At 35.2% G+C, this 18,376-nt stretch overlaps 1 protein-coding gene across 1 annotated transcript in view; it reads left to right on the forward strand.

Moving 5' to 3' along the window:
- Positions 1-18,376, forward strand: part of LOC150096243 (T-box transcription factor T-A-like) — a 58,226-nt gene that overhangs the window by 15,478 nt on the left and 24,372 nt on the right. The window contains exons 2-3 of the mRNA XM_090409012.1: positions 11,511-11,775; positions 12,584-12,724. Of these exons, the coding sequence (XP_090265138.1) occupies positions 11,511-11,775; positions 12,584-12,724 (406 nt within the window). The remainder of the gene's footprint in view (positions 1-11,510; positions 11,776-12,583; positions 12,725-18,376) is intronic.

An 18,376-nucleotide genomic window follows, 5' to 3' on the forward strand; every position in this document is an offset into this window, starting at 1 on the left:
CCTCAAGGAGATGTGCTTTGCATTATGGGTAAATATTAAGATTAGTGATCAGAGCTTATTCTACTTTTACCATGAATTGCCTTGGTCTTTCACTACGTGCAGGGTCAGCTAGACTTGCAACACTTGCAGGCGCAAACTTGACTTGTTTGTCTGTTTGCTTACTTGAGAAATGGAGTAAAACCAGGTTTAAAATAGCTTGGTATCTTTAACATATATATATATAACAACGAATACATTGGGTAATGTTCGCGTCTTAAGTCTTGCAACTCATACTAAACATGAATTCTCGTAAGCTGTCGTTCACTTTCGAAATTCCAAACTGAAGCCATTTTAGACTTGTCTTGAAATACTTCTGGAAAACAGTCCTATTTGAGTAACGAACAGATCTTCTCTTCTGACTTATTAAACTGAATAACTAGACAAAAAAATATATATATTTAAAATCATAATAAAAATAGCAAGCATAATAAACACACCTTGGCGGGGAAACAGGGAAAATGTAAAAGGTTATTCATCTTCATTCCTGAGGCAAATTTCAAAAGTTCGTTTCTTTTGGTGAAGAATATAGCAAAAGTGACTCATAGCTTAATTGTCGAAACACTCGTGATAGACGGGGGGGATTTTACTAGAGACGCCGTCGCCGGAAAGAGTTGACACGTCAATAGGTACGAACGTGGGAATCGGCAATAAACAAAAGACTTTCTGGGTTAATTGAATACTCTATTGCAGTGATTCTCATCCGCGGTGTCGCGGCACCCTGGTGTGTCGCTATCACGTGCGATGTGTCACAAATAATGTATTACTACAACAAAGTATCGAAGCCGAAGTTTGCAAATGATTTGCTTTTATTTTAATTTATTTATTTTGGTATACATAAATATTAATACAGATTCATTACTAGTTTTGTAATAACGTTCCCCCCTTTTCAATTTCATTCCGATGTTTCCTTGCGTGCTTTTTTACCTTTTTTTAAAAAGAAGTGTTTCGAAATGACAAAAAATGGCAATAATTAACAGAAAAGGAGAGAAGGATATTTCATATTCTAATAGGCGGGATGTTTGCATGAAAGGAAATCTACTTTCAATTATATCAATTCTAACCTACTGATGCACGAAGCTCAATGAGTACGCTAATACAGTTTAAATTATTAATTGGAAAAATTAAGCCGTACGGTGGGGGATTTCTGAATGGTGACTTTACTAGGACATTCTCGATATTAAAGTGCATAATGATAATTATAATGACAGGAGAAACTGAACAGCGTAAAGAGTAAACTTATGTTTTAAAACTTATCAGGGAAGATTTTGACTATCATATCAATGGAGGAAGAAGAAGTAAAATATTTGGATCTGTTAAGAGATAAGGAAAAGCAAAGTGCTGTTAATGGGAGATAATGAGGAGAATAACAGCTGATAATACAGCAGGTAAGTGGGGCATATTATATGGGTGAGGAGTGACCTGTAAGTTACTGAGTGCTCTTGCCATATTGTGGCGACCTACGTTATAAATATAAATTTATTTGCATGGATTAGCGTTTAATTCAGTTTGAAATATGAATATTTCATACGCGAATTAGTTAATAGTTCACTGCGAAGGATCGTTCTTTGAAAATGATCAGTCAGTCATGAATTAACACCCCTGGTAAACACTGATGGAAAAATTTCACCAGAAACAGTTTTAGTATCTTTAGCAATTGCTTCTGCTATGAGAAGGCGAAGATGCCAAAAACCGTGCAAGCGAAAATTTTCCTCAGTGACAGTCGAATTATGTTTATATTTCACTCAGTACAGAAGACGGCAATTAGCTAGGCTGACCATATTTCCTTGAGACAAAAACGGGACGTTGGGATGGCAAAAACGGAACGAGAGTTATGTAATATTCTGTATTCATGAAAACGTAGGACGATAAAAAATTATTAAATAAACATTGAGTTTATCATTATTCTTCAGTAACAGAACCCATACAAAAATTTAGGTAGACGTAAAGGAGGACTGTTTTTCACCACGATCATACCATGAATACTTCTCCGATGAAGTGATCTTACGGATCAAATTTTGGTCTTTTCTTTCAACACCTTATCATAAAACTTCTCACACTCCATGACGCAATTTTGTCTTATAACTAACATTGTTATAAGACAAAATTCCTAGAAGACAAAGAATAAACTCTACAATATAGTCTTTAAAGTCTAGGCGTTTTTCGCTCATTTCAGAAAAAATTCTGTACCCATCTATCAAATACAGGAATGTTTTCTTTATTCCATGAATCCAACTGGCTCACAGCTATGGATTTTATGATGGTCCACTGATCGAATACACGAGTTTCTTCTGTTTCTGTGCATGTGATGAGTTCCTCGTTCAGGATCTCCTGTATTTCTTTCCATTCGAACTTCTCAGTGTTTCCTCAACTACAACTGCACTCACACTTGTTGACATTCTATGCTGGTTTCATACAAATTCTCAACTAATTAAAAAAATAAAATAAAAAAAACGTAGCCTCATTAATTTCTCCTGAATCTACTAATATTTTCAGTTGTTTTTTTGACATCAGTAGTTACAAGCACTTCACTTTTTTTTACTTTAAATTGGTTGCAAGATTTTCAATGTTTATGGCTACTTCTGTAACTGAAATATTATCTTTTTTCAATTAAGCTAATGTATGTTTGGAACGTAGACACTTGATCTCTTGCAAATGACAACTACAATTTCAAACAGGGATCTTCAAACAATTTTCACAGCATAACAGGGAATTTTTCTTGAGAAGAAAATAAGAACGAAGCTCGTCAAACATACTTGAGATTCTGTCAACTGATGGACCCAAGGACAAAAATCTTGTATTTCCATGCTCTTAACAATTTAGCGTAATTGTTTCCTGCAAAGTCACAAAACGTTTTTCAGTTCTTTAACTCTGAATGTGTATATACAGTATTGAAGTATTTGTATACTTTCACTGCAAAAAAAAAAAAAAATATATATATATATATATCAATTGGTAAACAGTAGACACAACACTGGAGACAATTGTGTATAATGTGTGTCTCACGACCAATACCGATAATATGCCTCTTCATTTCAGTTTCAAGTTTTTGCCACTTGCAACCACCAAAACTGGTGTTCATGTTATCTGCATACAAAGCAGCAATTTTGTTTTGTAAGGCAAATTTGTCACTTACTTCCTTCAATATAGCACATTGTAGGTCGGATGTTTCACCAGGTAAGGAAACAAAGTCTATGATTTTGTCTTGAACACCACAATTTGGCAAAAAGTACCGCAGAACGATTGGAAAAAGTTTGATGCTTTTTTGTTTGATGCATCTAAAGTGACTAAGTTTTTTTTTTGTTGTTGTTTTATTCAAATCCTATATTATTTCGCCCAATACGTAGGGTAATAAAACGTTGGTAATTATTGCTTCTGATTTGGTATGTGCTAAAAAAAAATTTTTGGTTCATAAATTTTCTTTATCAATGTCGACAAGCAGTCATTTGCGCGATCTTACGGATCAAATAACGCGCAGTATGATAAGTAACAAGAGCTTCACTTGCTGCAATTTTATCGCTTTCACTATCACATCTCACCATAAACGAGCTGATGTTTTTAATTGAAGCCAGAGTATTTTCAGCATCCTTATGTTTCTGGCTACCAGTGGCGGCCCGTACATAAACACTGCGACACTGCAGCAGCGCCAAGGAAAAAATGAAAAAATTAAAATTTGTTTGTGTTTATAAATAATAGCAATGCTTACACAACATTATATAAATGCAATACAACATGTTAAAGGTTACAGCTTATGTTTTGACATTGAATGAATAGTTAATAATTGGAATTGTTCGATTAACGCTTTAGATTACGAAACAAATGCACTGCGATCTAACGCCGATATTCGTTTGCTCTCGTAATTGCATGTTACATCATTCCCAAATGTAACTGCTCAAACGGTATTTTTAAATATCCTTACGCGCCTTATTTCTGTGAGATATGAAACGTTTATTATTGGTGCATATACGTTGTGAACTATTTTTTGCAAATCTTATTTTATTTTGTTAAAATAACATATGATTATTTATTTATTATAGATACAAGGCTGAATTGTGACGAGTGTCACTGAAAATATGAAAAGAATTATATTTTTTCAATTATCGTTACACGAAACAAATGCACTGCTATCTAACGCCGATATTCGCGGTGTTATTTCGTATCAATTCATTGCTATTGATACGAAACTTTTATTATCGTGGTGAGGATGAAATATTTTTAATAAAGCAATTTTTAATATGTAAATTTATTTATTAATAAATTCGTTACTGATTAGGAAAAAAAGTTTTTTTTTCTTCTTCTTCTTTTTTTTTTTTTTTTTTATATGCAGCACTTATAATTTTCACCGATCGCCACTGCTGGCTACGTAGATGTTGGTTGATGTCGCTTCTGCCTCCATGAGCAACGGAAAAATGGACATTTCAATGTTGGCATACCACTTTTGTTCCTTCACTACACAGCTTGTCCAGTTTAATAAATTTGAATTCTTTCTGGAGATCGTCATTTAAAGTACAGTTTCGCCTCTTTGACATGCAAAGATAGACTTAAAACTTTCAAAAATAAGACTTAAAACTTTAAATAAGATTTAAAACTTTAAAAAATAGGAAATTTAAACCACCGTCACTGAATAACAAACATACAGGCAAAACAAAAACTAACGCTACAGCAGAACAGACGCCGTGTGTGAGACGCGCAAGTGTATTTTTTTTTTTTTTTTTTTTTTTTTTTCTGAATAAATCACTGCAGATATCAATATTTAGTATCGAACAATGCGACTCCATGGTTATACAAATGACTGGTAACCATGATATTGAAATACGATTATAGGTTATGAATAATAACTAATGATTGACCAATATTAAAGTATATTTATGGTTTTTATTAAAAACGGAACAAAATTGACATTTTTATTAAAACGAAGGGACGGCAGGGAAATATGAAAAAAAACGGTACTGTCCCGTTCAAAATGGTACGTATGGGCAGCCTACAATTAGCCCGATTAAGCGTCTTCGTAGCGCAACTGGAAGAGCGATGGTAAGCGAGCCCTTCGAAAAGGGCCTAAGTTCCGATTCTCGTTGCGATGAGAGGAATCTTTATATGGGAATTTTTCAATTGAAGGTGAGTTAGCTGATCTCATACGGAGATAGCAGGGTTTTTTTTTCTTCTCCTGGCAACTCAGGTTTTTCATCCTGCATACAGACAAATCGGACTTAAGAACACATGCAATTTACAGACAAATATACTAGTGGTGGTGGACAATAGATGGCGTTGGCGTAGATAACGATGTTAGTGATGATTCGGTGTAGTTGGTGGATTGAGTGGTGGAGACCATTTTACTGCTGCATGCATTTTCTAAAGATATCCATGGTCGCTGTTCATCAGAAATGTCATCAGTAACTGTCTCACTCTCCTTTATTTACATCTTAAGACATGAGCAGCTGTTAGTCACCAAGCCCTCCGCGAGACTCCAGTTCAACTCCTAACTTACAGGACACATGTTTTCTTAATGTTTGTTCATTCCATGTACTGCCCTTCGGAACAGCCTTCCTTCCTATTTCCTGAAGAGTACAATTCTGTAGGTAAGAGTACAATTCTCAAACCCAATGTCATCCAGTTTTGTGGGCTTTTTTTTCCCCTCTCAACATTTTTCGCATTCATGATTCTAGTGTACCATAAAATGAACAACTTATGTATAGGATTACTGTTAAAAGCACACAAATTATTAACTTTCACATTATATATTCCAAATGTGGATTGTTAGAGTTAAACATACACATTATTTTTTTTTTTTAAGTTATTTTAAGAAATAAAATAAAATGAACGAAATAGGCGACATTTTATAGCACTGTGTACTAAGTTATCACTAGAGGATTTCTTTCTCCCTTAATTATATCTGTATGATAATATTTTTTTAAACACTGGACTTAGAAAAAGACGTGTTTAAGTCTTTTTATACAACAATTATAATCAATTAAAATATACAATCAATTTTTTTTAAAAATAAAATTATGATTGTGGATCATCCAAGTAAAGGATTAACTCCGAATTTATTCTCAGTCAGTATGATGATGCCATTTGGGTAGAAAGACCCGATTTAGAATCCCATGTGCACAAGAAGATAATAGTTTTTCATTTGAAATTGACTTAGATGGTCTCATACAGTGGTGGAAGGATTTTTCATTCTTCAGAAACAGGCCAACCGACCAGAAGAATACACAGAATGATTGCCTTATGTTTTTCGTCCGTAATTCCAAACAACAGTAACCTAGCTTCAGATCGTATACTATATTACTACTCATGTACAACAACGAGTAGAGTTAGCATTTTACTCTGAACAGTAAACGACCTAGTATGATTTACATTTTTTTTTTTTTTTCGTTTTGAATAAAAAGGAGTGACAACAATATATTCTTTTATTAAAAATATTTAAGAAAGGAAGATTTCGATTGCGGTCACGGAATTAATGCATACTTACAAACAAAACGTTATTGATAATATGACTTAAAAGATTCAAGGGTTTATTGAAAAAACACCAGCAATAGTTAAGGACTACTCTTCTATTATTATTATTATTATTATTATTATTATTATTATTATTATTATTATTATTATTATTATTCAGCATTAGCAGTGCTTGAAAGCAATACAGTTTAAAGTAGCATATCTCTGTTTGCAATCAACACAATACATATATTCATGTTATTGAAATATTTATACAATTTGCTAACACAAAAATTTTCGGAATCCGAAACTGCTTTAAATGTGGAATAAAGTTGTGTCAATATTAGAATACTGGAGGTAAGAGGATAGATAGAGACAGAGGTTGGAAGTTGTATAAAAGTGTAGTGCATAAGATTGAGACATAACTTGTTTGCATGGACATGGTTGGTGAGAATACTTTGCAGAAAGAGGTGGTGAGGGCACAAACATTGAACCAATTTAAGATGAGATATGATAAACATTATCTCTGTCAGAATGCATCTTACTATTGTCTCCCTCTCTTGGAAGTGTTTATATAATAATAATAATAATAATAATAATAATAATAATAATAATAATACAGGAGGGAGTGAGGATTATACGGTGCTATTATTATAATAAAATCAGTTTTCATTTTGTTGTAATTTCAGTCAAAGCAGTAAGACAGAAACAAAAATATTAAAGTTTTAGTTGCACTTTTTAGCTAACTTGCCTCTTTTGACCAGAGTTTTCAGATTAAAAATCTCTGCCATCTGAGACGCTAACTCACATTCAATTAAAAAGCTCTTCATAAAAGTCCTATACGAGACTTTTATTAGAATTTAGATTTAGATTTAGATTAGAATTTAGATCGCTCCAAAGAAGACAAATATTGCATTGTAGTGATCTCATACTGTACAGGATTTTGTAACGGAAAAGGTAAAAACTTACTCAAAAATAAAAAATAAAATAATTACGAGGAGGGGGGAGCTGAAAAGTTCTGATAACACCTAGAACAAAAATGATATTAAAGCAATTGATATAACCACAAGAAGGAGGAGCATATCTTAAACCCTTTAATCCCCATGTTTCATCAAATTGTAATCATTTGTTCTTTTTCTTTTAGGCTACATAATAAGACATGTCAGAGGTTTTGAAGAAATTCGAAGACATAGAGGTGCGAGCGATCATCAAGTTTTTCGTGCTGCAAGAAAACTCCGCAACTGAGATTCACTAAACTTTGTGTGTGTGAGAGACTAGGGGGGGGGGCTGTGCCCCAGTATATCAAACAGATGTCCCCCAGGTCAGGAATACCTTCCACAGCGATCACACCTAAAAACATCAATGCAGTGCATGCCATGATCCTTGATGATAGACGAATACCAGCTAGAAACATTGTAAAGACTGTGGGGATATCCAGGGAATGAGTTGGGATCATTATCCACCAACATCTGGACATGCAGAAACTCTCAGCGAAGTAGGTCCCCAAAAGTTTGAATGCCGACCGAAAGAGACAACGTGTGCTGTCATCTCAAGGGATTTTGAGTCATTTTGAGAAATCAGGCAAATGTGTTGGCACATATTGTGACTGTTAATGAAACATGGCTTCATCACTATGATCCAGAGACCAAACAACAATCAATGGAGTGGAGACAAAGCTTCTCCACGGCCATAGAAGTTTTGAACTCAAAAGTCAGCAGGGAAGGTTGTTGCCATTGTCTTTTGGGATATAGATGGTGTAATCCTTACCTCAAAAAAGGTGAAACTGTTACAGCAGCAATTTATTCAACAGCTCTGAAGGAAATGAACTGAAGGAAAAATGCTACGGTAAATTGAGCAGAGGCGTGTTGCTTTTGAAGGATAATGCACCTGCTTACAGTGCGCATGAAACCCAACAGACAATAAACTTGGAATTCAATATCTGCCTCGCCCACCGTATTCGCCAGACGCGGCCCCATCAGACTATTTCCTATTCCCAAATTTAAAGAAACATTTGAAAGGAACAAAATTTACCACAGATCATGAAGTCATATCTGCAGCTGGGGACTGGTTTGTGCAACAAAGGAAAGACTTTTCTCAGAGGATTATAAATGATGCAGCAGAGTTGTAATAAGTATATAACATTTCGTGAGGAATATGTAGAATAACGTGTAAATTACGTGGTTCTACCCCAATTCCTTCATGTTGATTGTCACAACTGTTCAGCACGCCCTCACAAGAATAACTAACCATACCTTTTCAACTGCAATCACGAGGGGGGGGGGGAAGGCATTTTGTATCAGCATTCATTTGTGTACATTAACACATTCATAATTACGAATGAATATACAATACATTTTAGGCGTTTACGAAAAATACGTAAGCGCCTTTAGTAGTTATAAACGCTAGACGCTTACGCATTTTTTTGTCCAGTTACCTGTAACTCTGGCTGGACAGATTTTACTCAGATTTGGAATTTGAATCCTTATAAAAATTTGTCGAACCATTCCAATTCCTGTTTCAACGGATCATTTGTAGGCAAGCGGTGTAATAACTAGTAATTTGCCGATCGCTTGAGCGACTGTTACTGTCGATGAATCGGTCGGCAAATTACCTAGTTATTACACGGCAAATTTAAATGTTCCTCTCACTACTACTAGTGAGAGGAACATTTATAAGGGCTTTTCGACTGAAAGTGAGTCTCATACAGAGGTAGCAAGACTGTGACCCAGCATATCCAACTATCGATCAGCAGAACACACGCAACTAACAGACATGATACACTGGTTTCATAGCCACACCTGCGTCAGCCGTAATCACAAAAAAAAAAAAAAAAACAGCTGTGTCGTCCCCTTTGAAGGAGTTTATGTTTCGTGCCATTACTGAAGACATCTCTAGAAATCCCGTGTAGATGCCAGGGTAGCTGTAAGGTAATATATTTATCCTAAGAACAGTTGCTACTAACGTTACTCCAGGATTTTTATTTACTTTCAAAAGAGCCTGCATTATCGAAAAAAAAAAAACATGATTTGGCAGTGAAAATTCCCACAATATCAAGATAGAATAAAATAGAATTTTATTCTATCTTGATATTTTTAAGAAACAACTATGTATAAAATTTCGTTTTACTAGAGAGAATATGTGCATTAGACAGCCCAAAGAAAGACCGTTATGGGTTCGATAACTAGAACTTTTTCTAGGCCTCTCGACTGCCAGTTCCCAGGTAGCCGATCTTTGGCACAGGCAAGTGGAGTTTCCTCCCAGAAACCTAGGGATTTTATCACCGTAACTCGGGAAAAAAACCGTAGAACTCGTTCATAAAACAATACGAATGTTAGGGTTTAGGACTACGAGAGTTGTCTGCGTTGAAAGTCTTGATTTTTTGATAGCCTTTAACTCAGTTGACAGTGATGGATGGAGTCCGTTTCATAACCATCTTCAAAAATATTTAGGACTAAAGGAGTTTCGTAAATTCCCTTTGGAAATAAAAGGCGTTCGATGATTTTTATTTATAATAATTAGACAATAACAGCATAAATTTCTTCAAGCTGTTGCTGAAACACTCATTGAAGCAACACAAATCAATGGCGTAAAGTGCATAAAGCACCAAATGGCAGCAACGGTACTTTCGTACCGTTGCTTGATGAAATTAGATGAAATTAGAGTTAGATGAAATTATCTATCATTTACTGGAGAATGTTATTAAGACTAATGAGACAGAATTAGTATTGAGATAGATAGAATTAGCATTCATGTTTTTTTCTTTTAGGATTATATCAAGACAGATAAGGCTGTAACATGACTGTCATTTGCATATTCACCCTGATCTGTTTTACTGAGGATAGATTTCTGGAATGAAAAACTGCATCCTGGAAAAAAGTTAGCAGTTCAGACTCCTACTGTATCATATCAAGAAACTGAATGCATTCTCTGAGTTATTGCTATTCTGCAAAGCAGGCACGTGGGAAAGGCAAGTTTTTCAAATGCATACTGCAATTACAGGTCGTGCAAAGTGGGCAAGTAGGAAAGGAGTTTTTCATCCAGCAGAAGAACGCAAACAATTAGCAGATATACCTTAGTTGTTTTGTCGCTATGTCAAACAACTGAAATTACTCAGAAAATTCGACCACTGTCTAGCGACAATACTAACGTCGATTAAGGATGCCTAAAAAAGCAATCTTGGCGGGATTTGGGTCGACATTTCATTTTATTCCTCCTCCAACCAAATGAAGCGCGTCTATCATTTAACTGAGCTAGAACAGGTGAGAGAAGAGTCGAAGCAGCATTCTTGAGAAAAATCATTCAATCAGAAGCAGTCGTATAAGGAAATCAAGTCAACTAAAACACAATAACTTTTTTTGGTATGCCCAAAAATTAGAATAAAAAAATAGTTTTATTCCCTGAAAATTGAAAAGTGGTATATACGTTGCGAAAATTTGCAGAAATCCGAATGTTTCACAAACTCTTTAATTTCACAAATAAACTGCGGACCCATCTTTAGTAACGATTATAGATATCACTCTCCCAGACTCCATCGATAAAGTGAAAGGTATTTTAGCGTATTTCTCACTAGAATGGCGACTCTTTCGCTTAGTGAGTTTACGTGTTTGTTTGGCATTCATCTGACGATTCATATTTTTTTCAGAGATCTCTGTAGAGTTTAGATCGGAACTCTTGATGCCCAGAGTAATCTCTGCACTACATTTTCTAAACACCATGTCGCAGCGTAATATGGTACATTATAAAATTGCTTGTGTTCTTGAACAATATATTTGAAAAATATATTTTGTGCATGTATATATAAACACCTGCACACATGACACGACCTGTATATAATCTTCATCGCATATGATATAATGGAATAACATCATTTAAATAGGATTCTGGGATTGAGCTTCACAATCTTAGTACGAGGAACTATTTTAAACCAGGATATTCTGTGCAAAATATACTTTTTTTTTTTAAGTAGGGAAGTAAATGGAGTTGAAGACCATAGAACTTGTTTTTTTCTAAAGCATCTTTTCTTCTTTTCTATTTAGACGTATGTTTCCTGTGATATGGCTTCGGATCTCTGGTCTAGATCCACGTGCTATGTACTCAGTAGTCCTTGAATTCATCCAACTTCATGGTACTCGCTGGAGATACCATAATCAAGAATGGGTTCCAAGTACAAAGGCTGAACCACAACCTAGGCAGTGTTTGTATGTCCATCCAGAATCTCCCAACTTCGGTGTCCATTGGATGAAAGGAGCTTTATCTTTTTCTAAAGTGAAGCTCAGCAATAAAGGAACAGCTCCAGACCAAGTAAGTGGTTAGTTATAAGTAATTTGTATGAGTATCTTTTTCATGTAAGATTTATAACGAAATCTGGTCTCTCTTCAGAACGGTAAAAAACTTGCGTATCCTGACAGGAAAGTGAACTAAGGATTAAATAAACCATTTTCGTATCGTGATATGATATTCAAAAACGACTGCCAGTGAAAATAACAACATAAAAAAAAATAAATAAAATAGAAACTAGTGTGGAGAAGGGAAAAAAAGAAGAAATGTATTAAGCTACCGAGGTACAAAATTCTGCCTGGTTTCAATAGCAATTGGGATAAATTTTAATATAACTGATACCGATCTTGGAAAGCAATACTTGTTCCACAGTTTCTTTCCTAAAAGAGTACGAAACAGAATGTCATTTATTCGTCTATGAGCAAGTATCATATGTCGATAACTTCAAGTGATGCACCGTCGTATTTCTGACAACCAAGTTTAAAATAATAATAAATTGCTGGCAGGCAAGTGTTAAGACTAAAAATAGTGTTCGCTGCGTTATTGTGATAGTCAAATATCTCGTTTCGTATAAAAGGAACAGCTACAAAATTTTATTTCTATGGTACTATGCTGGCCATTGAAAGGCTAAATTGGTGACCTGCAAGCTACCGCGTTGTTGAAGAAACTTTATAATAACCAACAGTGCTGGAAAAATGGAAGTCTAAATTTTCTCGATTATTGTATTTTATTAATGTGAAACCAGAATTCATATAAATTTTTAGTTGCATCTTAATAACGAATACTTTCTAATGAATATGCCATAATTTTCCACTTGATACATCATTTTTAGGTAGTTCTTCATTCTCTTCACAAATATGAGACGCGTGTACATATTATTAAAGTAGGAGTTGGATCGGAGCGCCCAGTGGTTTATTCCTTCAACTTTCCGGAGACCCAGTTTTTCGCAGTTACAGCTTATCAGAACGAAGAGGTAAGTCACTTAATCTTTAAAACATATTACTGCTGAAGTCTCTCGGCGGCGACAAATAGAAAAAAATAAAATATGCGTTGTTATTTTATAGCTAATCTTTTAATAGTAAATAGAATAATTTTGCATTATTGCAGACCAGCGAACAAGCCTTCCTATTAAAATAATCGGTATGACCACATACAATTAAATGCTTTTATTATTCTACTATTTTCCTATGCACTATGACGTACTTCTTCAGGAATATATGGATATATATAAAAAAGTTTGTTTGTTTTTTATTTTTAAAAAAAAAGTTGATATTGCGCTGATATATCATGTGTGTGTAGAAATACTCATTAGAACTTCATTATGGGAAGTTTAAGTCTTTTATGAAAGTAGATCAAAGCCAGTTTTAGGAGTGAGCTTTGGTTTTTGTTGCACTTATTTGGATATCCGTACTACCTCGGACGTTTCTTTGAACTTGGAAAACTACTGAATTCCATATACGGAATTTTTGTTATAGATTACTTCTCATTTCGTGAGACAGATTACATTTGTATGATATTCGTTTAATCAATGTCCATGAAATGTTTAAATTTATGCTTCAGAGACTTAGTGCTTACTTTATTAGTTACTTTTTTAAGGATAATTTCAATTTTTTTTCTAATACAAATTGTGAAAAAAAACCGTGCCTGTTAGAAGAATAAGGCTCGCTACAGCCTTTTTTCTTCTTTTCTCTTTTTGCTATAACCATCCCAAATAGAGGCTTGTGCTGTGTAATGTCCTATAAGAATGCACAGGTGTTAGGTCTTAGTGCCCAACACATCAAAATACAGTACTTTCCCTCCGAGCCCCTTCAAGGAACATTGGTTGCATAAAGGATGCATCAGCGAATGGCGAACAGGATATCTGCAGGCTTCGACATATAATTGTAAAGTATGCATATCAATAGTATGAACTGTGCGTGCGTGCGTGTGTGTGTGTGTGTGTGTGTGTGTGTGTGTGTGTGTGTGTGTGTGTGTGTGTGTGTGTGTGTGTGTGTGTGTGTGTGTGTGTGTTACTGTAGTTATTGTCCTGGCTTTAGGGTACTATATAAGGCAAAATAGGTGGGAAGACTTCTGCAGACCACCCCGTTCATCCTATTCGACTAAATCTGGAATAAAGTTATTGCAAATTCTCGTAGGAGAAATTTCGGCACAAGCGCAGAAAAATTGAGGGACTGTTGGGAAGGTAGAGTTTGCATCCTTCGTGGACATCTTTACAGGCCACATAATTCAAATGATTTACGGCAGATCTGGAATGTGACTGTTTTTGAAATCTGCTTAAGGTTTTATGAAAAAACTTAGTCCAACTGGACTATAGTGAAGGAGTTTGCAACGGGGGGGGGGGTCACCCTCTACACAAGTACAAAAATATCATGGTGCAACCGATTTCGCCGAAATCTGGAATATAGTTGTTTAAAACGTGGTTTAAGGTCCTCTGACAATTTCCACAGCACTGAACCAGAATGAAGGGGGATGGGGTTGTAAACGAGAGAGATTGTGGTTTTGGAACAGCTGCATTTGACAGACATGACATACTCGTAATACACCAGTCTCATAAACAAGTAAAATTATGAGACTAATGTATTACGAGTATGGCATGTCTGTCATGCGTGTATTTCTGGCTGGTTTGTCTGTTTTAAGGAATGAAAAAATCTGAGTTACTGACAGGGAAAAACCCCGCCACCTCCGTATGATACCAGCTAACTGCAGTTGAAAGACCCTTAGAAAAGGTTCCAATTCTTGATGGTATTCGAACTTAGGTTTGCCAACCAAAGAGCATCGTCCTTACCTTATCTTACCGACTGAAACGAAAGAAGAGATTAAAATACCGTAGACACAGAATGAATTCAAGGTTTTTTTTATCCCTTAAAACAGGCAAACCTGCCGCGAAGAACACACGCAATTTAAAGTTATAATACAGTGGTCTCATAGCCTTTTGTTGCTTGGGACGTAAATCCAAATCAAACCAATCGAATAAGTTGTCAGAAGTATTTAAAGTGAATTTTGGTATTTAGGATACTTTTCAAAATTTTCACTGGGCGCCAGTCTAATGGCAAAATAAAGCAAATAAAATGACATACATATGCTACAAATGGCTCTGCCTGAAAACTCTACAAGAAATGTGCATTTTTATGATTGTCTACAATCATTTCCTTAACTTACTTTAATGTTTAAAACTTTGTTGAGCGGATCAAGCTGTGGTTAGTCGATCTGAATTAAGGAGGAAGCAACTAAGGCTGCAAAATTAGTTATGCATTAATTGACGAAAAAAAGAAGAAAAAACAGCTGCTACTGCAGTTATGAAACCTGCCAATTCATATTTGTGTGAAGACAGCGGATAGTGTCAGAGTGGCCTCTTGCGATGAATCGTGGAACGAATATCAATTCCATATTCATTTCCAGTGAAGCTTTTACATGCGGGAAAATCATGAAAATGCTTTCAGAGGTGAAACAAGTATTATTAGTGGCACAAGCTTACCTGAACATAAGGAATGAAATTTGAGGAGTGAAAAATGAACACTACTTCATTAAATAATACATTTAAAAATTGCCCTTGTAAGAATAATACTAATCATCATAATAATAAAGAATAATAATAACACTTACAGAATAATCCTAATCTGAGGTACATGAATTATTTATTTTAAGAGATATGAAGTAACAATTCTCATTGCACGATCAAGTTAAGTGATCTTTTATCGCTTAACTTGATCGTGATAAAATATTTTAATACACGTTTTCATAAACGTGTATTAAATACTTAAATAAATTAATACTTAATTAAATAAAAAACTTAGATAAATAATACTTAAATAAATTAATGCACAGTTGCTAACATAGTAAATGTGTAGCAGCGACATTTTTTTTATTAATCTGCTACACATTTACTATGGCGTTTCCGGTCATGCTTTCCTATGTGAATATGGTTGATTTTGATATATTAAGAAGGTATTAAATATATATATAATAATATATATATTATTTGTATGCAGATTGAATCGATTTATGAACATGTTCAATAATTTTAATGACTTAAACCACCGAGATAATTAAGAATAAAAGTTTAATACGGACACAACTAATTTCGTTGGTAAGCCAACGTCATCAGGTGTCAAAGTACAAAGATATATAAAAAAGACCGACAGAAACATTACACACTAAGAACAACAGAGCTATCAAAAACTACAGTTAAGTTCAAATTGGAGTCCGCGCTTATAATATATATATATATATATATATATATATATATATACAAAAGTCCACAGACTTACGGAAAATCTGATCTGCCTGTAACATATCTATTATACGGAAGCTTAAACTCATTCGCACTCAGCATTCACAACATTCAGGCAACGAATTCCACTCATCCACCACTCTCTACATAATACAATAAAATAAAATAACTGCTCATCCTCTTATTCACCACTTCCTTGCGCAATTTCCAGGGATGTCCTCTAGTTCTTTCCCCTTCCTTATTTCCACTGTCTGAAAAATCTCCATCGCATTCATCCAGTAAATACCTCTCAAGAGCCTTAAACGTCGCAATCATATCACTCATTCGCCTTCTCTCAACCAAAATCTATAGATTGCATGTCTTTAATCTGTATTTATAACTAATATTCCACAATCCTGAAATCATTTTTGTCAACTGCTTCTGCACTCTCTCCAAAATATCTTCATCCCCTCTAAACCCCAGCGATCAGATTTGAGCATCACCATTACAACCTGCCCCTTAAATTTCAAACTTCCATCCACCAAACTCCAAGATCCCATGCTTTCTCAAATTCCTCCAGTATATTTCCACATGTAGAGTATGCAGGATCCCAAAATTCAAAACTTTACCTTTAGCAGCATTAAGCTGGCATCCCCATTGATCTGACCACGTATCCAGCTTATTTAGATCCTCCTGAAGAGCTACTACATTAGGACTAGTCTCAACAACCTTTTCCAACTTCACATCATCCGCAAACAACAATCCGCATTCACCTGGAATATCTCCTTGAATTCCAGGTGATAATATCATTAAAGGTTGAAAAGTAGCGGCCCCAGCACAGCCCTGTGGAGCCCCACCGGTAACTTTACTTTTCCCTGATACTGTCCTTGTATATACAACCCTTTGAATCTATCAGACAACCAACTGCCAATCCACTCCACCAATTTAATATCCAAACCCATTCGTTGCAGCTTAAATGTCAGTTTCCCTATCAAATGCCTTTGTAAAAAAAAAAAAAAATTAGCATATGTATTTCCCTCATCAATTACTCTTGTTACATAAAACTTGTGGAGATTACTGAAACAAGAATGCCCCATAACAAATTATAATGTAGGACATTTTACTTGACAGAATAGTCAATCAACTGAATTTATTTAGTAATTTTTTTTAGATGACTGAAAATACTTTTATAAGACATTAAAGTGGATGAAAACCGGGGGAGAAAATATCGTCTAATCGCCGAATGGTTAATATTGATATCGTAAAGATTTTATTTATCACTTGCGCATTGATAAATGTGTCAAGATGCCTAAAAATTAAAATTAAGAAAAAAAAGATTAGGTTTCAAAATAAAGTTCTTAGCTAACCCACTGCTCTCTCTCTCTCTCTCTCTCTCTCTCTCTCTCTCTCTCTCTCTCCCACACACACACACACACACACACACGCGCGCGCGCGCAAATTATTCTTTGAGAACACACGCAATATACAGACAAAAAATACTAATGGTGGTGGTGATGACCAGTAGATGGCGTTGTGTGTAGATGATGATGAAATAGAGAAGACGGAGAGCTGTAAGGTAGAGTGCCCTCCCTCGGTGAGGGAGGTGTCACGTAAACATGTAACTATGAAAATTATTATTAATAATAATTTTCAAATTCACATGTTTGCGAGCCATTTCAGACTCATTTATTCCTTCCTCCGTTCTTGGTTTCCTTTCAGTATTTGAAGAGACTGACTAACTTATCTCCAATAAAAACATTAAAGATTTAACCATATCATGACGAGAATTGCACCCTGTAATTATCCAAATAATGAGGGGAGGGGAAAAAAACAATTCGCGTAATCTCGATTGGCTTTGGCGGAACTTAATTGCCATTTCCATAAAGTCCCAAGACTCATCGCGCAAGGCGACTTTGTATTAAGCAAACTGCTTCGTATGAGCTACTCCACACTTCCGAAGACTCATACGCGGGAGGGCACTACACCACATAAATCACACCGCCTACTACTTACTACTCCATCTATACACAACGTTACTATCGACCATCTACCGCCCAGTTTCAGGGGGAAAAAAATAACCAAAAATCGCTGCCTCCGTTTGAGATCGATTAACTCGCCTTCAATTGAAAACACCATATAAAAGTCACTCTCGTCACGAGAATCGGACTCAGTTCTTTTCCAATCGAAGAGCGCAATGCCCAGTCCTCTTTCCATTTTCAATACAAAGGCGTTTAATAGTTACATAAAACTACTGACCACAAAAGGTTAAGCATATTGTATATTAGTGTTGTTGGAGAACTAAGGAATAGATAATTCGGTAAACCTACTTTAGAGATCAAACAATGACCTTTTTCAAGCCACTTTGCATCCAGTAAGTAGAGAAGTGGTTTTCGCACCTTCCAATGATACGAATGA

Source organism: Typopeltis vanoorti, chromosome 19 (genome assembly GCF_054136105.1).
Source record: "Typopeltis vanoorti isolate ZY-2024b chromosome 19, IOZ_Tvanoo_1.0, whole genome shotgun sequence".
NCBI classification, from domain to species: domain Eukaryota; kingdom Metazoa; phylum Arthropoda; class Arachnida; order Uropygi; family Thelyphonidae; genus Typopeltis; species Typopeltis vanoorti.